The sequence below is a fragment of the Cygnus olor genome, chromosome 7 (genome assembly GCF_009769625.2).
Source record: "Cygnus olor isolate bCygOlo1 chromosome 7, bCygOlo1.pri.v2, whole genome shotgun sequence".
In the NCBI taxonomy this organism is placed as follows: Eukaryota; Metazoa; Chordata; class Aves; order Anseriformes; family Anatidae; genus Cygnus; species Cygnus olor.
Window position 1 is genome coordinate 35171614 of NC_049175.1, and position 25298 is coordinate 35196911.

Genomic DNA, 25298 nt, shown 5'->3' on the forward strand with positions numbered 1-25298 from the left:
TTCTTAATTAGGAAAGAGTTCTGATTTTCCATTTTCATTAATTTATTTGATTTCAAGATTTTGAAGCCGGAGTAATTGCAACTAAATGAAACTTACTGAAAGACAAAAAGATACAATCAGATTCAGACAATGAGAAATTTAAGATTTTTTTTTTTATATACAAGTAAAGGGTAGGTCTAAATATCCTGGCTAAGCTGAATCCTTGACAATGCAACAATCTCCAGAGAAGCAATGATACGTATTTTGCTTCTCTGAATGAACTCGGAGGGTTGGCCAGATTAATGCTTAAATCACTTAATTATTTGGCTTAATTCACATGCTGTTCTTCACTTTCAGATCGCTCCTGCTCCCCTCCAATCAGACTGCTTCACTGCACCAGGTCTGTGCCAAGATCTCTGAGCTCAGACTTCATTCTCTCTAAACAACTTTTCATATTATGTGGCTCAGATTAAATCTTCTTTGCTAATTTGTTATTGCAATCACAGATGTGCTTCTGGATTCAAGTTCCCTTTTGCATCACAAATACTGGAATGTGAACCAGAAGTGAGGAGCTGGTGTCTAATTTCCACTCTTTCAAGCTGTAATTTGTCTCTGATGATCTTTTGAAGGTGATGAATGAGTTATATGAAAACAGATCAAATATTAATATTTTTTAAACTAATGGAAGGGGAGATTTCACCCCAATCTTAGGCTACTCAAGATAACTTGACAAACTTTCCAAAGCTGTACTTCCAAGACACATTAATCATTTTTATGTCCTGGAATGTGCCCTAAGAGAAAGAAGGATCTGAAGATTTCCTAGTAAAGCAAATGATATTGCCAACCTGTGGGCAGCATCTCACATTTTTCTACTTAATTTGAAAGATACTTTACTTACAGATACCACATTTATACGTATACATTCTCATAGAAAATAAATGACACGAAGTAGCATGGAAAGCTCAGAAAAGCTATCTAAGAAAACATGTCCTAGAACAAAAACATATGTTTTATTCTGAATGATAACCCAGAGATCAAAAATATTAATGACCAAAATATTTCTTGCCACAAAGACAAAGACAAAACACAGATGAAAATGCCATTTCCACTAACATCTACATAAAAAACTGTAAAAAAAAATGTATTCGTTAATTATAGAGTACATTTTAAAAGATGTCTAACTAGGAGAAGATAGAAGGCTAATATACAGTTAATTCCTCCTGTAGATAATATCCTTAAGTATTTTCAATTGCTAAATAGTCTTATGAAAATCTGCTTCATTATTGCTTATAGGCTCAGTAAAAATGCTATAAAATGATATTTCTAGAACAAGCTCTCATATGACATATTAGATAAACCTGCAGGTCTGAAAAATAACCCCTCTATCAAGGTTATATAAATTGATATTAAAGCTCAACAAAGATCTCCTTTACACTAAATCATCTAGAAATAACACACCCTTTCTCCATTGAAGGACATGAGGTAAATAACTGAAGAGGAGGTTAAAAACGGATAATCAATTATTTTAGTTAGCTTCAGGGTTACTGCTGAAATTTTCAGCCCTTTAGAGAAAAAGCAAAAATCGATATAGCAGAGCATTTTAAGATAACAAAGAAAGAAACATCTCAAAGGCATTTGCAACCTGTGATAAAAGTATAAAGAAAAGTTCGCTGTCACCTTCAGCTGCTCTACCATGAGCAAAAATGTTCTTGCTTGTTTGCTGAACTGACTGCACAGGGTGAGAAAACAACAACAACAAAAAAAAACCACCAATTTTGCAGAAGGCTCATAAAACGTTTCAATTACCCAACCTCAGTCTCAAGGACCAGTGCAACAAAACAGAAGGAGTAAGAACATTTTTCAGTTCAGCCTGTGGATGCTGGAGCTGAATACCCATAGGAGCTGTGGGAAAATAGACCAGACAGTAGCACTGAAATTATGGAAGAAAGCAGCCGTTGTTCCTGCAGCTAGAAGATGATGAACAAGTAGAGTTGTATGCTGCAAACTCTATTTTAATTCTATATGCAACAGGATCTATTCCGAAAACGTGCCCCTGCAAATCCAGGCTACCAGATCATCCCATCAGGACAGTACAACATCTATCTGCCTTTCTGGACAGCTCTCAGTTGCCTTTATGCATATCATATGCATATCATTCAAGTATGCTTCTACATACTCTTCTTGTAACACCACTTTTTGTAACAGTTCTGCTTTGCTTTTGCCTGCCTGCCCCAATACCAGAAGCCAGTGAATTAATAAAGATTACCTGAAACAGTCCATTGTATGCAGTTTTGCCTAAGCAAATGCAGTAAAGCTCTGAAAACATGTTGATTTAAACCTTGGTGATAGTCTCAAATTCTCTGCTTCTTCTTTCATTATTATTTTTTTTTAATTTTTATTCTTTTCTTCCCCCCCCCCCACTTCTCCCCCAAGTATTAAAATGCAATGGAAATTTGAATACACCAGTGTCCCTAGGGCTGGACTAGGATATACAGGGTATTTCAATATCCGCATTAGATGGATATACCATGCCATATGTGGCTGAGCTCCCATCAGCTTTGTAGATTTATTTTTTCATGAGGGAAAATTCTCACTTTTAGACACAGAGGAGCCTTCCTATCCAACCTAGAACAACAACAAGCTAACTACCTTAAAAAAAAAAAATCATACATTTTCAGCTTAACATTAGGAAGAGTTGCTACCACAAAAGAGATACATCACCGAGGAGCACAGAGTGAACAAATATGTTGAACACCTGAAAATTTCCAACAGGCCAACCTCATGTTTCCTGCCCCAGATAAGCCACACTCAGCATCCAATCTACTTTCTGCACAGCTTCTAACATAAAGCTGCAGAAAAGATACTGAGAGGAAAAAAAGAAATTAAAAAAAAAAAAAACAACGAACAACCAGCTCTTAACTGAACATGTTTCCATTCAGTTGATCCTTTGAACAAAAAAAAAAAAAAAGACAGAAAAAACAACACCATGTCTCTGTTCACTGCTAATTAAAAATAAAACAGCTCTGAAACACAGCCCATGTGATCTACCAGAAGGACTTTACAGCCCAAATATCCCAGAATGTGTTTTGAATTACTTCTTGCTTATTGTAAACAGTTGAAATTGTCATCTCAGGATTTGGTCTATTTATGATGCACTGCAGTTAAATCCCCTCCTCCCTTCCCCCTTCCTGAAAAGCTTTTGAAGCTTTGATGCTTCTCAGAGTAACAAATGACAGAGATACAAGTCTGCTGCTGCCACCCAACATTGTTTAATGGCATTATGCTCCCAGAAAGCCTCTGGTGAAGCCTGGATATTTCTAAATAACAAGTTTTCTGTAAAATCCAAAAAGATATACAAAAGAGACTTTCAAAAGATTAATCTTCCCATGAAAGTTTTGTTTACAATATTTTATACCATATACTTTGGAAAGTGGCAATAAGGTAAGTGTTATTACAAGGCACAGTCAACAGTTCACATGGGCATTGTATTTTTTTGTAACCTGTCTCGACAGAATGGCTTATATCTCCTTCCTGAATCTCCAAAACTCCTGAAAGAAAGGATTTCCTCAGGCTGTCTACTACTGTTTTCTAAAACTGTCATGCATGTTTATACCAGCCTCTACCACTGCTCAAGTGAGAACCTCCCCATGCATAAGTTGGCACCAGTCTGCGAGACAGAGACGTAACACAATCTCCATTTCACAGATGAGCAGCTATGGCAGGGAGAAGCTAATTGACTTGTCTGTGATTACCTGGGAACTCTGCAGCACAACACAAAATTTAACAAGTCCTTCCAGAGCCCTAAATAATTCCTCCCTAAACCCAACCTCCTCAGGTTATAAATATCACAACCTCCCTGGCATCCCGATCTGCTTCTGTGATTTCAGTGAATGTCCTTGAATTAATAATAACATTTAAAACAACAAAAACAAAAGGTTCAACTTCTTCTGGAACACTTTCTCTTCGCCCAGTTGAGACAGCATTATAGTTTAAGTTGTCTATATACTATTTAGAATCTGGTTCTAAACTGTGCTAAGTTATTAATTGGAAGAGGAAGAAAAGACATCGGTCAACAGTCTTCGTCTTAGGCAAGAAATTGAAGTGTTCCCTGTGAAGGAAGTGTTCAGGTATCAAAAAAATATATAATAATAATAATAAAAAATAAAAAAAAAATCCAAATCTTATTCTTTGAAATCTAGAGATGATAAAATCTTGCAAAGCAGATTTTTATATAAAGGAGAAAGAATGGTCTTCGCTTCACTTCAAATCATAGAAAATGTGGATTAAGGAACTGCAGAGGTTACTTCCCCATGTCAAGATCAACTATACCTCTCTCGTTAGCAGCTGTTTCTCTGGTGTTTCTGAAAACCAAGTGCACTCAGAGACTTCAAAGCTTCCCTTCCTCACTGTATGCATGTAAATACATCCTTTTCTCATTATCTTCATTACCGAGCTCTTACTTGCTGCCTTGTAAGGCCATTCTTCTTGTTGCTGCTAGACAGGGAGCATATCTAACAGTGGCACAGGAACTAATTACTGCCTCCTACTTTCCCGCAGCCTTTTACATACTTGAAGATTCATTATGTCTCCGCTCAGCCTTTTTCTCTTTCAACTGGACCGACATCCCAGTTGTTTACTCCTCACCACAGGCCATGCTTTCAGACCTCCAACCACTGCCTGCACTCCTTCCTGTGTTCCCCCAGGTGACCTATCTCTTTCGTGAAGGGAGTTGCCCCAAACAGGATATAATACAGCAGCAGAAGCCCTGGTGATGCTAATATAGGGAAGACTTTACTCTGGTAAATAGTGGTATATGGCACCAGACCTGTTTTTTGTACTCCTACCTCATACAGGTAAGCAGTGTGCAAAGAAGAAAGCTTCTGAAAAGGTTCATTAGCATCAGTATAAATAGTAAACGTTTGCCAGATATGGATACTACTGCACTGTCGTGAAGTGTCAACAAACACAGCGTGTTTAGAATAGGACTTTGAAGCACAGGAGCAAGCCAGAGTCTTCTGACAAGTATAAAATTATATATCATCTTTCTGGAAATTTCATTCAGGCTTGGCAACATATAATAGAGAAAGGCTCTATAGGGTTCCCTGACTGTGGTGATTTCCTGAGATGATCAGAAAAGGAGGATTTCAGAGGCATATCATGAAGCTTAAATGAGGAGCTTTATGTTCCAGCAGAATGGAAAGTTTCAGAGAGGAACTCAGATGGACAACTCATTCGAGCATCTTCACCTGTGAGGGCCTCCTGAGTCCTGAGCAACTAAATCTGAATTGCCCTAGCTGAGGGCTGCTGTGTTACTCCCTCAGACAGCAGTTAATTGCTTTTACATAGAAACTCTGGTGCTAAAGAAACCTAAATTTCACGATAAACTGGATAAAGAAGGTATATCAACTTCCCCCAAAACAACTCAATCAAATTTTGATTTGTAAATCAAAATTCACAGATAAGAATACCTTGTACATACAAACATTGCCTTAGGCTAAATATGTGGGACAAGTTATTTCCTTTCCTATGTCAAGACTGTGACGGTGACATTGCATCAACAGACAAGATAAAACTCCATAAAATGGAAGAATCAAATCTGCACATTCCAAGAGATGCAGAGAAATGATTTTGTGAGATAGGTAAAGACAGCAATAAATTGGCATATGACTTTATTCAATGTTGAAGAAATGTCTCATTTGTTCACGGTGGACTGTCAGGAGCCAGACATCACACCAAAGGAACAGGTCATGAAAGCAATTTCACTATTGCTCTTGAGGAACTTTAGAAACTCTCATTGCTATAATGGGAAACTGTACATATGAAATACAAAAATGCAGAATGTAAGAATTTAAAATGACATGGTGGCTGCTGAAGAGGCAATAAAAACATACCATGTTGTTTCCAAATAATTTTCCGTGACTGTGTTAATTCAATAATTCACTCTCAGTTTAAGTAATGTGTCTTGGTGAGACACTTTGTCTTTTACCAGTGATGTATTGATTTTCCTTTCACCAAGAAAAGTGAAGGTTTTGCTGGGAAACAAACAAACAAACAAACATGCAACAGCAAAAACAAAATGAAACACCCTCCTTTTCATAACATTGCCATTGAAAGAGACTTGAAGCAGTGACTGGACTCCTCTAAGTTATTTAGCACTGAACACTATTGCATTTAGCATTGAACACTGTAAAAAACTTTTTGACATTTCCCTGAAAAAAAAAAAAAAAAAAAAAGAAGAAGAAGAAGGAAGGAAGAAAAGAGGGAGAGGAGAGGAGAGGAGAGGATATGGGATATGGGATATTCATCAATGCAGTGAGGAAGCCTCAGGAATATCTTTTAAAGGAATTGTCCAAATGTAGCTGACATTGTCTTCCATCTCAAACACAGGTTTGGAGAAATTGCTAAATACTTATTCTGTGCAGGCTGAAATGGGAGTTGCTTTCTATCATACACACTGAGGTTTCTTTTTACATTAGTCAGTAAAAGAAGCATGGAAGTGTATTAAAACTTATAAGTTGTGTTTTAAAAATAAATTGATGTTTGATGATTGAATTGTACATTTGAGGGCAGTAAAAATGTGCACTTGAAAGAAAAATACATAATACCCTTAAATAATGTTTCTCAAATGTTCCTTAAAAAACAGTGTTTTCATGTCACTGTCATTTCCAGCAAAGAAAGGTGATTGTGCTAAAGGGGACTCGGACTGATTTATATAGCTCATCATATACTATAAAAATTTCAATTAATGTTCTTCATAGTACTTACAAGCTGCTCTTAAATTGCCTCTAAGATTGTAACAGTGAAAACCCTTGTACTCAGCATTGCAAACACTCCTCCTCTTTAATTCTTTGGAAACTAAAATCTTGAAAATATTTGTTCCCTTGTTCTGACAACACATGCGTGATTTATCCACACATGCAAGACATTCATCTTTCCCCCAGAAGAGCAAATCCTTGCTCCCTAAAAGTTGTATAGTGTGAGAGTATGAATACAAATAACTTTTTTAATCTGAAAAGGCCATTACCAAAATCAAATTTATGTCCCACGGCTTGGATTAAACTTTATTCCCATTTTATAGATGGAAAAGGTCAAGGCAATAAAAGGGGAGATGTTTGACTATACAAAGTTAGGTTTCCATCTTTAAAAAAATAAATAAATAAATAAAAGGGGAAAAAAAAAAAAGAAAGAAAGAAAAAAGAAAACCATTTCTAGCCATATCTTAAATTTGCCCTCTGTGACTTGCAGTGTTCCCAGGCTCTCAATGCTTGGTCTCCATAGAGCAGCGGTTTCCTTTCCTCTCTCCCTCCTATGGGGATCCTGGGAAACAACCACATGTGTTTGGAGGGCTCCCACAGATCGCAGCTTAAACCAGTCCACCACTATTCCCTTTCTTCCTTTATAATCAACATACCAAGTCTGCAAGCAATTCTGCACTAAAACTTGCAATGAAAATGGAGGTCAATATTTTGAAATATATTTTTGTTGCAATTAAAACCTTTTACAATCAGAAACATTAAAGTAATAAATAGGTACTCAGGAAAGTATGAAACATAGAACTTTAAAATTAATTACAGGCATTTAAATTGATTTAAATTTCTCTCTATGGGATGTACTTTTATGATTTTGTTTTGTTTTGTTTTTTATACACCACTCACTTAATTTACAGTAATTTATATGCTTCAATGTATCTCAATAGCTACTCCACTAACAAACATGACGTCTCTTGGCAATAAAAGGTTAAAATTCACTTTGCCCTCTGACTATAACAGAAATACCTTTGCAAGCTAATGACTGTAACAGGCTGGTCTGTTCCCGAATAAACATTCTAGGGATTTCCTGAGGTGTTTTGTTTTGTCTTTTTTTTTTTCTTTCAATTTTTTAATTGAGAGAATAGAATTTGGAGGGTGCAGGCAGTTTAGATGCCATTTCAGTCAAAAATGTGTATATGTTGTCTTTCTATATGCTTTTAAAGTAAAAAAAAAAAAAAAAAAAAAAAAAAAAAAAATTTACACAGCTTCTGGATATTCATTTTATAGAAAAAAAGAAATCTTTAAAGCTTATCCAACTCATCTCCTTCTGCCAACTTTCCTTGCCAACTCTTTCTTAGTAATGCCAGTAAATGCCAAAAAAAGTCTGGTTTAAACAATGTTTCTGTCTGTTGCAACCAAGAGAAAGGCATTTTCTGTTGGAGATACTTGATTTAGGAATCCCACTTTTTCTTCTGTTGCTGAAAATGCACCCTGACTATGCCAGTGTAGGCTGAAGGGAGGGTGCAGTATTTAAACGGTAATATTCCAGAAGTAACTTTAAGGACAAAATTACGCAGTTTCTCTTATTGGCTTTTCCCGCAACAGATTCATTTCCAGAAATTCCCCTCTCCTTTGAAAGAGGCAGATGCAGTATCTGCCAAGGAATCGGTCCTTTTTGGGGCAGGGATACTATGGCTGTTTAGATTAACACATCTCTGAGCTTTTGTCTCATTGTCACTTGCCAGGAGTTGAAGCAGACCTCCTTCAGAAGCATTTCTTTTTCAGTACAAGATGTACTTAATGCAAAAACATCTAGGGAAAGATGATGGAATGGGTGAAACTAAAGTAAATAATGTCATCTGAGAGACACCAGGGTAGGATTTCATCCAGTATCACTGCCCGAAGGAGCCTACCATCTCCAACACTCACACAAATGAAGTGTACCGGAAAATAGCATCCACCAGTGTGCAAAAATTAGGCATCTCTATGAAGATCTGATCCTCCCCTAGCTAGGCAGCAGCTTTGACATAAAACATTTGCTCCTGTGCTCAGTTAAGTGGACTCAGGTTATGAATATATTTCTCTCAAATATTAAAATTATATACTGGCTTCACTTTCGAAACACGATGTGAACTACTGCCACCTCAGGAGGCAAATCACTCCAGATGGTGATGACCGGCCAGGAAGGGTTTGGCAGGTTCACCCCAATAAGACCAGTTTAGTTCAGGACTCTGAAGCACACCACAAAGGTTGTGGTCAATGGGAAGGAGAAAAAAAAAAAAAAAAGAACAAGGAGAAAAACCCTGCCAAGGAACCACCCAGCAGCTCCTGGTGGAGGGAGATGGCCAAAGAGAAGAGGGAACAAGTTCATTCAGAAGAAGGAAAATAAAGCTGATCCTAAGGCAGAAGATACAGTAAGGGCAAAGGAATGAGGGTAGGACCTATGAGCACTTCATTTCCTGAGCATGATTCAAACTTCAGAGGAAACAACAAATAAGCATCCTGGGATTTGGGGCAGAGGATGAAAGGGCAATCTCAAAGTCAGAGCTGCAGATTTAAATGAAGCTTGATGTATTTTGGTTTGCCATGGACAATGAGCAGCAACGAGACCTCTCCACAGACTCGACGCCCCCATCAAAGTGACCAAAAATATCTAGATGCTGTATCGGTGTGGGAAAACATACTCCATTGCAACCAGTATCACTAGCAGACTTAGCATTACACTGACCAGAAATAACACAAGCACATCCTTGCAGGATATGGATGAGTTCAACGCCTGCCGTAAAATGCCTGCAGACTCTGGCAGCACTGCACATGCATCATACACATGGAAATGCATTACACAACCACCACCAAAAGCATTTTGTCTCCTATCTCATTAAGCTTCATCACTCCACTGTGTCTACAATGCCGTAAATTGCAATCACTTTGTTAAATTAAGCTTCGAAAGCTCAATAATACTTGAAAACTGTGTCCTTGAGGAAAAAAGTGCACAAAAGGGACACACAATTTCCTCAAGACAGGAACTGAATGCAAAATTTCTGCTACCATGTCTAAGTGATATGGATTATTTTTACCTCATCTATATGAGCTTTTCAAAAATAATTGGCAGACTTTTTAGCAGTCATTTTATTTGTAGAAAAATAGCAACACTTTGAAATCCTTTTTATTGTCAAGATATTACTATTGCATTTTAAAAAGGCTTATTATCAATTCTAATTATATTTTCCTTATCAAGTTTTAAACTGCATATTACCACTATGAGTTTCTGTTAGAATTCTGAGGAATGAGAAGTATCCTTATAGAAGAGGTAAATCATCTGGGGTTCAATTTAATTACATTCAAATAGAATTATAATTCAACAACAAAATCATCAGGGTTGATGGGACAATGGGACTCGGTAGTTCTACCAGCTAAATTTACCTCTTCATCCCTAAAATATACATACACTGAGTACAATTTAATTTACTATTGCTTCCTGAGATTAGGGTCTTCATGACAGCATATGTCAATGGCTCTTAGTTACCATGGTCATCCCCTGCTTAGAGGACTTTAGTCCTTGGAAAGGGCCCTAGTCCTGCTGCTACCACGAAAAGGACTCCTGTCAGGAGGATGTATGGTGGGAGAGAGCCTGCTGTAGGGACTGCACTGTTTTCAACTTGACACAAGGCAATCTCAATAAGAATTAAGAACAAGGGAGATTCTCCTTTTTCCTGTAAAAGGATGATCACATGTTCATGGCTGGAAAGTAAAGTCTTATTTTAATCCAACACTGAAATTCATACCTTACGCTCACAAGATCTGTTGCAAGAGACGTGAAATAGCCAAGTATAAGCTAAATTAATTCAATATGAAAATGCCTCAGTACAAGCACTTTACAAAATCGGCATAATGCCGCATAATTGCAAGAACTTTGTTTTCGATTTCAATACCACTTTGAAGGGCTACTATCATTAACTGGATCATTAAGATCAAAATTGTTTTTCTGTTTTCTTAGGGAATGTATGATCTGTCTGTTTGTTGTTGTATTTTTTTTTTTTTTTTTAAATACCAGCCTGAAAACTCACATTTAAGAACATCGCTTCAGCCCCATCACCTTACAGAGGAACATGTGAGCGGATTCCTCAAGCCCAGATCTGAGACACTACCTCATAGCTGGTGGGTCAAAGTCAGTGAGCACAGCAAAGCACTTCTGCAGAGCCCCATCATATACAATTGCTGGCAGAGGGAACCCGGGTGGTACGGGGAGACAGAGCTCGCCCAAGACTATTATATCACTGGCGATTTTCACTGGCCAAGTATGACAAAATTCCTCCCAACAGCTCGGCATGATACAACCTCATGAAAGGGAAATTCACCCTACTGAGGGCTCCAAAACACTAAGGGGGCTGGGGTATGTGTGGGGGAAGCTGGGGGAAGGTTTATATAAAGCTCTAGGTTTTCTCTTTATTGAAGCAGCAATCTCAATACTATCTGCTATTTATATTGTGCTTGAACTATCCCACAGAACTTTACAAACTTAACACACTGTATCACTTAAGCTAAAAATGAAATGGACCATTTTCTGGGATGAATCCCAATTGCTTAACACTTCCCAGTATGCCCAAGTGTTTCAGGCAGGAAATGAACACTAGTGTATCTCGTTGAAACCAGGGCACTGATTCAGTGCAGACAGAGAAAAGAATTTCCCCTACTCAATCACCAACACAAACTTTTTATTGGTGGTCCCAGCTTCAGGAATTTATCAACCCTGTAGATGCTGTGTAAGATCCAGCAAGTCCCTAGAACCAGGGCGCACCTCCCGGTGTTTTGTTTTGTCTTCATTTCCTAAATGAAATGATAAGATTGATCAATTGTTTGAACGTAGGTGAGGCACTGACTGAGAAGATGTTTACTTTTGTGAAGACCCTTTCTTGCACGAGACGAGGTGATGGGGAGAGCTTGAAGCTGCTTTTTCTCACCCAGTAAAGTGGTCCAGCCCTACTAGCACAGCTGCAGAAATTCAGTGAGAACAGAGGAGGTGACACAGCCCCTTTCCCCCATGCACCCCACACCAGACCTGTGTGGCAGAAGAGCCATTGAACAACTTTTTGACCCCATCTCAGGCTGGCTTTCCTGTGGCTGCACTGTGAAAGCGGCTTCAGGACTGGGAGAACCTGGGCATTTCCTTCCCAATAGCTTCCACACAAAAATCATGCTATTCCTGAATTAAACAAGTGCAGAAGTGTTACTAAATAATAGAGCATATATTTTTTAATTAATTAGTTCTCACAGTGGCCCTACAAGGCAGGGCTATAGGTATAATAAAAAGCAAAAAAATAACAGATTGTTTACCAGGCAATTAAATTAATGACTAACAGGTTACTAATTAAAGGCTCAATAAGCAGATGTCCCAGAGAACTTTATCAAGGTTTAGTGCAGTTTCTCGCACCACTGAGGCTGTCCGTGCCAAGCTGCATTCCCAGCTGATGACACAGCCATAGCAGCATGCACAGCTCTGCCTCTTATATTCGATACTCATGAGTCATAAAAATATGGAGAGGACTATAAATTCTGTTTATGCCTGTCTCTCTTAAGATATGTAAAACAACTATGTAAAAGAGCTATGAAAGCTGTCCTCTCAGCCTTCAAAGACTTGTTTAAGCAGCGCTGTATGATTCCCCTTAATACAATTGTCTGGAAGTCTAAACTTTGGTAATTATTTCAAATGAAAAAGAACAGCAGGAGGCTCTGTTGGAGGAAATATAAACAATTATCACTTGCACGAAGGCTATGCCAGTTATGAAATAAACTTGAATGGGTTTGCTCTTGAAAAGACTGTGCACTAAATTAATGATCTGACATAGAGGGCCTCTCAGCTGTATTCCTTGCATCAAACTCTGAGTTGGAGTCACGCAAGAAGATGGCGAGGTGCAGAAAAGAGGGGAAATGTCAACTAGCATGGAGATCCTGCTAAACTGGGGTCTTTCCACTTGGTGCACAAGAAACTTCCTAAGAACACTGGAGGGAGCGTGCACACAACTCAAGATGATGGGCTGGATGATGGCAGACTGTGGCTGCTCTGCTAGTTTGCAAGAGAAATGCAGCAAGGCAAGAGCAAAGGATGGGATCAAACAGGATCATCGCTGTTTCGCAGATTCTGATGAATTCTCATATCTTCAGCATTATTGCTGTGAATTTTTAACAAATTTAAAGTTTCTTCTTTTTCCTTCCAATGACTTTTTTGTTTCATTGGCGGTAAAATCTTTGTTCAGCAGATGTTGGATTAGGACCTTATAGGGAAGTCATGGAAAAAAAGAAAAAAGAAAAAATGTGAAAAGAATCAGTGTAACCTCTGATACGTCTGATACATTCGGAGAATCATAAAGATAACTAGCAACTGTCCAAGGACATGATCCTTTCACAGACAGCGGAGAATTTCACATCAAGATTCAAGTAATCAGTGTCCAAAATGACATATCGATGATCAAACTTCTGATGTTTGTTTATGAACACAATCCGTAACACGATGCTTCACGAATGAGGCAGGCAGAAAAGCCGCTTCTCGGCCAGCTCAATGGGATGCAATGCATACTAAGCAGTAAGAAATGGTAATATTCTGCCACTTTACATGCAGAATCTTTTGGGCTGTGACAACCATACAGTTAAAAACCAGAAGAAATATGGTCTAAGTATATATTTATAGATGGCCTTCATCTTTAGCTTTGAATTTCATTGCTAGAGTTTATATTCAAAGTGTAACATAACACCAAGAAAGAATATAATGTTGCTACAAGGAAAGGAACTGTCTGTCTTTTCATCTTCCTTTTCTCCATTTTTGAAAAAACACTTTAAGATTTCAATCCACAAACCTGATTTAAAGCAGCCCAGCCACAGGAAGAAAACTGAGTCACTCTAGGTCAGAATCTGGCCTTGAAGTCTTCAGCTTGGCGAAGCAGTTTTAGCCATTTTTCCCTTCCCCCGAATCCATTTTTCCCTCCCCCCTCTCCCCAAGGTAAAATGAATTTCTGATATATTTGGATTTAAAAGTTGAGTGTTGAACACAGCTGTTCTTCAGCAGGAAACCCTCTGCAGCTCTCCCCATTCTCTGCCCACCACTGGCATCTTTTTCTCCTCTTGCTTGTCTCTAATCCCAGTAGAAACAGACCAGAAGGCGCTGGTGTGTGGAAAGCCAGCCAGCACCCACTGCCAAATAAGAGGTCTGACTGCAAGCTGGGGGAGAGGTTGCTTTTCCAAAATACCCTTTGTACATCAATGATAGTAAATTAAATAGTTAGTAAATTAGTAAATACATCAATGATAGTAATTTAAAAAGAGACAGGTGAGACTCACTGTGAGCAGATTAAGAGTCTAATCCATTGACAGGTACATCGTGTGCATATAGTGTCTCATTGCTAATTATTTTTAAGAAGTTGCAGACTTCTCATTTGCTCATTATCCCCTATACATGACCAAATTTAATACTAAAAAAATCTATTTTTCTGCACTATTTGAAAGCAACCTGGACTGACAAGTTGCAAACTCAAAGCAACCTAAAGGACTTCAGGGCTCTCCAGCTTCATACAGGGCTTTTCAGAAACCACACTCAGCTGCATGCTGCATGGCTATGGGTCCTTCAGTACCTGCCCAGCTTCAGCTGCATTCAAATTGATCTTTATGAATTGCAATCATAGCCTGATTGGAGCATTCACATGTGTATGGAGCAGTCTAATATTGCACTCAGATAGACACAAAGATCAGAATTACAAAAGTATGTGCATAAGCAGTGAAAGATGCAAAGCATCACCCAGTAAGGAGAGTTGTACCTAACATGCTTGTAAGGTTTTAGAAACCTCAGAGGACTAAATCCTGCAAGAATCAACATTGTGATCATATTTGAGTCCTTGCAGGTGCCAGCAATGACATTACCGATGCTGCATGGCCACCACCAGAGAAAAAAAACTGCACTTGAGTGACAGATGACACCAAACTGAGGAGAAAAGTTCTGTGCTAATTTAGTATGACCTCAAGACTCTACATTTACCTGTATAATCAATTGTGTCATAAATGCACAAAAAGCCTTCAATTTCCCAGAAACTTCATGAATTTTAAGATCTAGATGGAGCCCTGGTTAGAGGAGAGAGCGCCAAGTTCCTTAACAAGATGTTGCTCCAGGAGAACAAATATCAGCTCCAGGCAATGCCACCCTGGGATGCCTCTCAGCATTACAACGATTTCACATCTGCCCTGGAAGGTCTCTGGTACTGGGCAGACACCATTTCCCCACAGTTATAACCTTTTAAGTGTAGAAGTGGAGCCAAGAAACCCTTAATGCCCATGTAAAATACTTCCCACCTAACACCTGCGTCTCAAAGAGAAGGCACGTGCTTCAAGATCTGGTCTAAGGCGAGCACTATTACCTGACCTACAGCTCCTGTGATGCAGGGATCTGGCACACATTAACCAGTGTGTGTCCCTAACAGGGTGTGAGGATAAAAGCTGAAGCCAAACAGATGGTCCTCTAAAAATCTTCCCTAAAGTGTTCTGTGTACTAAAACATCACTTACCCAACTCTCATCAAACTTGGCTTGATTTTTAAGTCTTGAGCCAAGTTTGAAGAAAATATTCAGCTGGGAACAAGTGGGGAAAAGAGTTTTTTTTTTTTCTTTTTTTTTTTTCTGCACTCAAATAATGTAAAAATGAAAAAGAAATTGTTCAAACCTTAGAAATAAATAAGAAAACCAGAACCCAACCCTTTTGGGTTTAGACCAAGCCCTGTGAAAAGAGTTGACACCGAATGCAGAACTATGAACAGATGAAAAAGAGAAATGGGAAGGGAACTGGAAATAGGCATTTAGTATAATGATCTATCAACACCTTCTATAATGCACACAAAGTTTCAGTGAAGACGGAAATCACATCTGCAAAGAATATGGACAGCTATTGTTTGAAAGCTCACAGCGACCTTGCACAACATTCAGGGCCCTGATTGTGCAGTCACACACCCAGGAATAGTTACTCATCAGTAGTCCTGACTAGCAACGACTGGATACTCGAAATAGTAGCCACTAATTTTAGCAGCGTGTGCAGAATTAGCAACAGAATATTATATCCAGTTAACAAAGGAATGTCACTGGGCACCACTCAAATAGTCCAACTGAAAATTATCTAAATTTTCTGACTTCAACAAAGGATGCCAGAAGGGTTAACAACTATCAACTAGATGAACAGAGTTGTACAGTTGCAAAAACATGCATGTATTTCCATAGTACATTCTGTTAATTATATATACTTCATTTTTTAAATGTACATTGCTATATGAAGTGTTTGCATGAACATATACATCCTTTCAAACTGGAGAGAAAAAGATAGCACTTCTGAACTAATACTACCATGCTAAAATCCTGATCTTGGCCTCTTGTAATTACAGTTTGAGAGGGGTGGGGGGAACAAAAAGAAAAAAGAAAAAAAGCAGTCTGCCCAGCAAATGATAGGTTCTCTCTTGAAACAAAGCACTACATTTATACTTAGGAAAACCCAAATTCTTCAAATATAATTTGATTACATGTCTGATTTTAAAATTGGATTTTTCCTACCATCAATTTTAACCGTCACGCTTAGATAGTACCTATATCATTATATATCATTAGATGTCCTTGAAAAAGTATAGCTTAAGTGTATTAAAATAAAACTAGGTTACAGCTAAGTAACTTTTTTCCCCCTTTTCTTTCAGTAAATGCAATTTTAATCTTGCTAGTGAACAAGACTGTTTGTGTGACTAGTCAGCGGGACTAGTGTCAGCAGAAACATGACCATTTTTTTTTGCTTCTGTTCTGCACAGTGTACTGCACAGAAGGCCCTCAAGAAGAAAGTCATTAGCTTAATAACAATTCATGACGCGTTCTGAACGAGATATTCCAACAGATATTGCAGTGACTCCTGGGGTAAATAAAAGGATGGTTTTATCCTTAAGATTGGCAAAAAAGGGTATGCTACACTAAATGACTAGCATGGTTTCTAATTGTTAAGCAAGGGTATTTACGATCAGAGGATTGGAGAATAGGGTTTTCATTGCAAGGCAATTATCTATACACAAATAACTTTAATACTTTGGCATTTTTATAACCACTACATTATTTATTTTACTATATATTCTATTGCAATACCATTCCCCTGGTTACAAGTACTTTGTACTTTTTATTTTTACTGCATTAAAATTCAAATAAAATAGAGGAACACTTTGAAATGAGCTGAAGAACAATAGGTCCTACTTAACCATTGAATTCAACAGTATTTAGCTTTTATGCTTGTGATCAATATTTATGTGACAAGCTATTCATTACTCTTCTCTACCAGTTTAATGCTGTTGTTCTTCCCACAGCCTGATCTGCACTTCCGTGCATTTAATTTATAACAGTTTCCATGGAAAAGAAGTATTCAAAGAAAAAAAGTGCTGATACAGCACGTGGATCTTTCTACCAAACCACAAATCTTTTCTAATGTTCATCTTAAACTCAAAGCAATTCTGGGAAACAAATTAATGATATAAATCATATTATCATTACTCACATAAAGATACTCTGTTGTAACTCTTTCAGAAAGCTACAGCGAGTAGCAAGAAGAACTTTGTAAGGAGAATGCCTGTTTCTAATTAAATGATCTAAAAATAGAGTTGCACATACATCTAGGACCAAGCCATCTGTGTTATCTCTCTAAGATAAGCTATTATATATCCACAATGATATCCCTTTCATCACTGCAGATATTCAAACCAGGGACTGGCCTTTCTCTCCCATTTAGAAGGGTGATAGCAAAATTTTCACCCAGAAAACATTTTTTGAAAGTCAGACCCATTGTCTGAAAACTCTTTTCATACCTACTTCTGTCAGTCAGCCGCACAACTCAAAGCCATGTCCCTCAGACAGTGGCAGTAGCCGAGAGGATTTCTCTGTGAAACACTTTCCTGATGCAGTAAAGAAAGTTGTTTCTAATGGGCTCTTCAGGCTGTTTTCAGGGTTGCTGTGCAGGTTGGATTTTTTTTTTTTTTTTAAGTTATCATTTTAACTGTTTAAAAATTTAACTTTTCTCTTCTCACACTGACTAAAATAACAATATATAAAGGAAGCCGGAACAACAGTGGACCTAAAAAGCTGGTTTGGAAAGGCTGGGTAAGAGATTCCCCTGACATCCTCGGTGATAATAAAAGCAACAACAACTTGTCTTCCAAGCTTGAGCAGGAGGCTCTGGAGACAGAAAGCAGGCCTTTTCTCCGAAAAACAGCCACCCATATCACCAGCCAATGGCTGAAGAAAAGAAGGAGGAAAGCTTATCAGGGTCTGTCAAGATGGGGAAACAATCTCTGTTCGGTCAAAACCAGTGGTAGATTATTCTCCCTCATTTTGGTGGCTGCTTTGTTGTTGTATTATACAATCTCAAGCAATGTATGTTAAGTTCATTAAAAATATGATTTTCCTTCCATTTCTGCAATCAGAAATAAGAATGCCATTTTACAGTATAAAAACAAACAAAAAAAAACAACAAAAAATATTAATTTCAAAGACCTTCTTCATTTTGTTAAGTTAGGAAAGTAAAAATTGTTGACTGCAGATCCTCTAGTAAAATACAAAAAATATGCTTGTAATAGCTACGATGAAGTAAGCACATTAGTTTCCCCCAAAGCCTTCTAGTTGTTATACAGCTCAGAATAAAATAACAGGCAAAACAAAGACTAACCTTTGAATAAATGTTGTTTGCTGGTCTCCACTTTTCTCCATTCAAAAGGACGGGAGATGTTATCTCGTAATCTTTGGGCGGGTCCTTTGGCATCAGCTGTCTGAAGGACTCCAACTTGCTGTCCACATTCTCACCTGGAACGGGGGGAAGCACTTTGTGGTTAATAGGGAGCAGCATCTGACAACATGAACCTTGTCATTTAAGGGACCTGGCAGCCTACTTTAAAAGGCAACAATTCGGGAAAAGCATTAGACATTAAAACATTGTGGGTTCACACAGTCATTGTCCAAACAGTCCAGACAGTTTTAAAACTATGTAGGTAATTCTTGTTCCATATACCTTGAGATAAGCAAAAGTTGCTATTATTTACGAAGGCATTTTCATATATTACCCTCACCTCTTTTTACTAAATAACTTTATATTGCTCTTAAGAGTCCCATTCAGAAACTATGGTGCTCAGCACTGCACAAACACAGGACAAAGTGAGGAACAGGGATACCAGGATGCAATGACTAGGAGTTGGGTCTCAATATTTGAGTCAAAAATGTGGAGAGGTATTGGCACTGGCTATTTGAAGTGTTATGTTAATAATGAAATTAAGGATATTTTTTTTTCATTGAAGATGACAGCAAGAGGGAATGCATTATGTGGTTGTCATTTCAGTGTCATCATTCAGAGAGTGAGCAAGCTGCAGGGATTTAAACGAGATAAGACTTTATCAGGTCTATTTTCCAATAATTAAGGTAAGAAATTCATTCATTATTCATTCTACTCCTTTGGTCCCTTGTCCTGGATCTCTTCTCCCCATCTCTCTTCCCAGGTTTAGGCACATTGGATCCAATCCAAAGCCGTGGTGGAAGAAAGGAGGACAAAGTCCATGGGGTGTAACTGGAGACAAATAATTCCCCTGGGATGAATGAACCCTGTCATTGCACAACACATGCTCCAAAGGACCAATGATGATCCCAAATTTCCCTTTATGTCTTTCCCATTTCTGCAGTGGAGATGTCTGGTCCACATGCTTTGTGAATCTGTGGCAGCACAGATATAACAACCCTGCTTCAGGTTCCTGAAAGCTGCAGGCTTATCGTACGATAGATTTACCAGGCTTAATCCTAGGTATTAAACACTTTTTAACACACCATTTTACCCTGGAAATACATGGAAATATGTGGTTACACTCCATTTGAAGAAGTCTGAACTGAGTACAACAAAAGACTGAATTTTACTTATCTTAGTGGCCTCAGCATTTCTGTATGGACATGCCAGGAGGTCATGAAATATCGAGAATCCAATAACATCAAGGAAGCACACTCATATTAGAAAAAAAAAAAAAAAGCATGGAAGAGAATATAAACTCTCACTGAAATAATGCTCTACTCCCACACAGTCAGATTACTTCAATTCATACTACAATGTCAAAAAGCTATTTGCATGCAACATTTATCAACCATTTCTCTTCTCACTAAACATACTAATGGTATTGTGCCTCTCCGAGCAGAGTCCTAAAAAACAACCAACCAGCCAGACAAACAAAACAAAACCAAAAACCATAGTAAAAGGCCTGGAAATGGTATTGAGGATGAATCTAGAAGAGAAAATGTGGATGGTTTCCAGGAGCCATGGGAAAGTCAGAATGCTGGCGGGGTTTGCCACACCAACCAACATGCTGAGCCCTCTGGAGCACTCAGACCCCATGAGGATAAGAGCTGGACCTTCACAGGTGCTCTAAAAATGTATCCTGTATTTTCAAGCATGCTTTTAAAAATATACTTTCCCTAAAACCCCAGCAGAAGGCTAAGATTAAAAGATCAAGTATATTGGGGAGAGGAAAGCTGCTTGCATTACGGGTCTTCCTGCAGATAAAGGGTTCTTACCCTGCCCTCGGCAGAGCCCAGGTGACAGGGGTCCAGCAGGATGCAGTGCCAGAACTGGGAAGTGATGCTCCAAACCCTGCAGATGACTGAGCTCACTCCTGTGCAGGGGTACGGGATACCTCCTCACCTGCCCTGGAGGGTTTAATTAATAACTATTGAGACTGCACAAAACCTCATCGCTCTTTATTCTGATGATGAGACATGAAGCTCCCCTCACAGAAGAGAAATTTATGAAGCATATCTCAGAGAAATGAGAAAAGTTTGGCTCTATCCCTAATTTCTTTTCCTTTTCTTGGCTCACTAGAGCAGTCTCAACTATATGAATTGAATGACTCAGGTCCTTGTATTATTTTACAGGATTTGCACTCCAAAAGCTCAGTGCAGTCTAAGTATTAAGAACCCCTATGAGCATACTTCTTCTCCCACAGACACTGTCTGCATCACTTCCACAGCCTTACAGTGGAGATGCAGCCAGATACCAGGAGGCATCAAAGTCTTTCCTGTATTCCTCTATGGGCAAGTTGCCTTTCCTATTAATTCTGCAAAATGTTAACATTCCTACGTTGCCCAAAACAAAAGAAAAAGGGAAGGGGGAGAGACCAGCATTTGTGCACAGACGTGTTACTCCCTCCTTATATGGCATGGTCCAGAAAGTGCAACTGTGATGAAAATATCACATGAAAAGGGAATCGTATCTACACAAAGTGCAGTTCAGTATTGCCCCTCCAACTTCCATTATTCGGGATCACTTACATGACAAAGTGATGCTTGTGGTGCATAAAGAAGTAAGGTTACAATGAGCAAATTTAATCTTACACACATGCTTATTTATGGGCACACTGGAAAATGCATATTGTGTGGAAGCGTTGATAGTCTGGAGACAGACATCAAGACAGGTTTATAGGCAGCAGTAATATCTTTATTGGGAAAGATAATTTATTCGGGGGAAGCAGAACAGACAAGCTTTAGGGCTCGCAAACTCTTCTGAAGCCGTAGCATTTAGAAAATACGAGATCAATTTCTGTCTAGATGCTTTCCTTCAGCCAAACATTTTGCTGCTTATCTGGATGTTTTTATTTAAATTATTGCATGTGATAAAAATCACAGCTTCCTGCAAAGGCAGAGAAAGCACTGCGTCCGAGTGGTGTGGCCTCCTTCTGAAAAGCCCTTAAGCACATGCCCAATGCTATGCATTTGCTCAACTCCCAGATGTCCTCAGTGTGAGGACAAGTTACAGTTTCTTTTGTAAATGAAGTAGTGATTTTTTTTTTTTTAATTTAAGGTCATTATATTAACGTACTATGCATATTTCTGAAATACTACAAAATTGAGAAACCTGTATAACAGATAGGCAAACTATAGATCAGTCTTTCAATATAAAACCAGGGGGAAGATTAAAAAAAAAAAAAAAAAGTAAATCTCTTATGTAGGATTCTGAGGTCTGATTGCAAAGCTTTGAAGAATGCCTTGCAAAAAACAGGGGATCACAGCTGACGATGAGTGACCCCCCCATATCTATCTGAGATGGGAAAGACAACAGCATCTAATGGGCCTCCAGACCAGCTGAAAAGTAGGACACAGTCATGAGACTTATGTAGAGAAAGACTCAAAGTCAGGAAAAGGAAACAAACAAACAAGCAAACAAAACCCCACAAACTTAATAGAGACAGGCTAAAAAATATATAGGCATAGAGGTTGAATTTGAAGCGTGCTGGAAGCCTTGAAAAAATGGGACAAACTGGTGTGCAGTCCCAGAGCAGCCCCAAATCTGAGCTGTGGTTTGGGCTTCCAATTCGGTAGGAAGGTGGGATGGCTGCTGGCAGCCTTGGAGAGTTGAAGCAGTGCCCTTGGCACAAATGGCCCTTGCCTCAGCCCAAATGGGAAACACCAAAATTGTCCCAGAGAGGGACACTTCATCAGTTCCTGGATGAACAAAACACATTTCCAGTTCTCTACTGGTTATGGGCCAACCATTGCAGAGCGTCAGGACAGCCCTCCCAGAGAGCTTCCAGGAGAAGAGTGCGATGGGATGGAAAGGAGGATGGGATGGAGGTCCATGCCTACAGAGGGTTTCGATCTCCTTGGTCACTTCACATGAGCTCCCAGTGCCACGGTTCTTCACATGCATGGATGCGCTGGTATTTCCTCTCTGCCACTCTTTGTTTCTTTTACCCATTTTCATTAAGATTTAATTGAAGCTGCAGCCCTTAGAGCTGTTTGCATTACATTTATAAGGAGGCTTCTTCTCTACCGGGACTCTTGGTATTGCAGCAATATAAATAGTGTAATAAGGGAAATCAGAGAATTCAAATTTCAGTAACGTGTCATGAGAGGGGAAGAAAATCAGACCATCTGCATTATTAGAGGCTTTTATTGGACCCAGGTTTCCTATCTTTTGCGTTACATGCACCTTCTTCCTCACCTACTTATTTTCCATTTCAGTGAAATTCTGCCCGGTTCCTCCTGACGCAAGCTCATCTCCCACTTGTTCACATGGAAAACTTCACAGTCGAGTCTATCTGTTTTCTATTTTCAGCCTGCACTGAAGGTAATGTTTTTGATCCACAAGCGGCCCACAAGGTGGTGTAGAGCCCTTTATTCTTTTTTTCAGTAATATAAAAGACACTTTGTACAAATAGCAAGATGAGTAGATGTTATCTGTCAGTGACTTTTGCATTGCTTACGCATTTTTCATCTGTGATGTACTTCTACAACTTTTCGTCTTTGTGCAATATCATGCAAGGACTTGTTGGCCAAGTAGTTAAGAATAGTTGTCATCTTTCTCTTTGTATTTCAGTTCCCCCAAGCTCTGTGCAAAATAAACTCCACGCATGTGATGTGACATCTCTGTTTAACAGCCACTGCCTCCTGAAGAAGCCCAGACACACTTCAGATTCCCATTTACTTAAAATTAATACGCTTTTAGTCAGGCAGCACAATTTATTCATCCTTATGATAAACAAAGAGGCGAGCACTCCCCAGACCGAGTGGCTCTGGATGAGATGGGCTGGAGGGGAAGGAGAGAGCTGCCTGCCCGGAGCATGCATCCCTGCTCACGCTGCTTGTGCATGGCATGGCAAAAAGCAGCCAGACGGGGGGCGGCTGGTGCACACCACCCATCTCATAACCTACAGCTTTACAATAAACCCAGCCCATGGCTCTGTGCTTCCTTCCTGCAGCCCCTGCACCCATCACAGTCGTCGCCCACTCCCCAGTGCTGCAGGATGCCTGGCCGCAGCCCCAGCTGCAGCCCCCCATGCACTGCACACTGCCACCAGCCAAGATAGAGGAAAATAAAAAAGCTAAATTAAATTATCCTCGTGTTGCCTTCCATATTACAAATGGGCTTAGAGTTGGAAGTTGCAGCCTATCTACTTTTTCTCTGCAACAAAGCAGCTAATCACCGGAATAATCTCAGGATAGGAAAGAGTAATAGACTTGAGCAACCTTTCAGCAAACTGAGAGCAGCTAATGGCATTGCTCTGTATCGCAGGCTTTGGCAATGTCATGGAAGACAGAAATGGCATCCTTTATCCATTTCCCTCCTCGTTTTCTCCAGCTTCCTCAGCTTAGCTTGCTGCCAGTGGGACCCATGATTTAGATGGGACATTTCTGGCTATGGAGGAAGGGGCTGGAACCATGGCTGCCTCCAGCACCCGCCCAACCACTGGCAATCAGCCTTGTCATGTCTTATTTGGGACAGCCCTGTTATCACCTCCAGACTCAAAATACAATTATTTAATCCATAATTAACAAGCTCACACACTGAGAATAGAAGACCAAGCATTTGCCCTTCCAAATGGGTATTAACTTAGGAAAACTAAGAAGGGAGTGAAACTGTCAGGGTGTAGGGCTTACCCACCAAGTACAACTCGACAACCAGCCTGGCAAAGGAAGGTTTCTACCAGGTTCATGAAGATGATGCATTAGGATCAGTCAGTATTTCCATCAGCAACCTTTACTCAATGTCCTCAAGCACCCTCACATCTAATGCTCCAAGTTAGGAGATGATGTCTGCACAGAAAAGGGCAGGAATAGCACAAAAGAATCCAGTAGCATGAAGGCTGGAGCAAAGTGTTGACAAATGAAACAAGAAGGACCTGTACATGATATTCAATATAAGAGCCATCCAGTACTGATATCATATGAAGCAAATACAGGAACAATGCATCAGAAGAGGTGTTTCCAGTGAATACCAGACACTGAAGTTACCAGTACAAGCACATCTGGAATAGCGTGGGCATTTCTTATCACCTGTGTTCACAAAGGATGAATTCAGCCTGAAACTGGTGGATTGGAAAGGCTGCCAGGGCGATCAGGGAAGTGGAGAAGACTGAATTGCAAGAGGATAACTAAAAGAATTAATTGCATAATCTAGAAAAGCAAAGGTGACAGGGCCCATGGTTGTCCTTTAGCTTCATGTACCTCTTCTTGGTGTTTACGTCACCAGCGATGATGTATTTATAAATGGCAAGAGTATAAAGTGGCCATACATAAAATTAGATTGCAATATAAAGCTTCTGAGCAAATAAGACCACATCCAGCTCTTCTGAATCAAGAAAAAAACATCAACAACAAAAAACTTGCTTTAAGTGGAAATTATTGGTATTAGGACTCAGACTATATTACACACACACACAAAAAATTAAATATATCTCAACTATCTGTCCAGGGCATGGGGGGTGTGCTTCCTGTTCTCTGTTTCACTACATCTTCCAGCAAAAGCAAAAACATTACCCAAGCCGTACATTATCCAGGCACAGATCACAAGTTTTGCTGATGCCATCTTCAGGAATGGCACTCTCTTTCAGATAGGAATAATAATAAATTGTCACTCATAACAATAATTCAGATTATATTACTATGTAGTAATAAATATTAAAATGCTGAAAAATAAAACAATCTAAGAATTCCAGTGCACAGTGGTTAAAGAAAGCAAGCCTTGTAACTTGCATAGGATACAATAAGGAGTAGCTTGTGT

The 25298-nt window shown here is 39.1% G+C and overlaps 1 protein-coding gene across 1 annotated transcript in view; it reads right to left on the bottom strand.

Moving 5' to 3' along the window:
- The window catches only part of ADAM12 (ADAM metallopeptidase domain 12), a 183919-nt gene that overhangs the window by 148666 nt on the left and 9955 nt on the right, over positions 1–25298 (bottom strand). The window contains exon 2 of the mRNA XM_040562848.1: positions 18441–18574. Coding sequence (XP_040418782.1) covers positions 18441–18574 — 134 coding nt within the window. The remainder of the gene's footprint in view (positions 1–18440; positions 18575–25298) is intronic.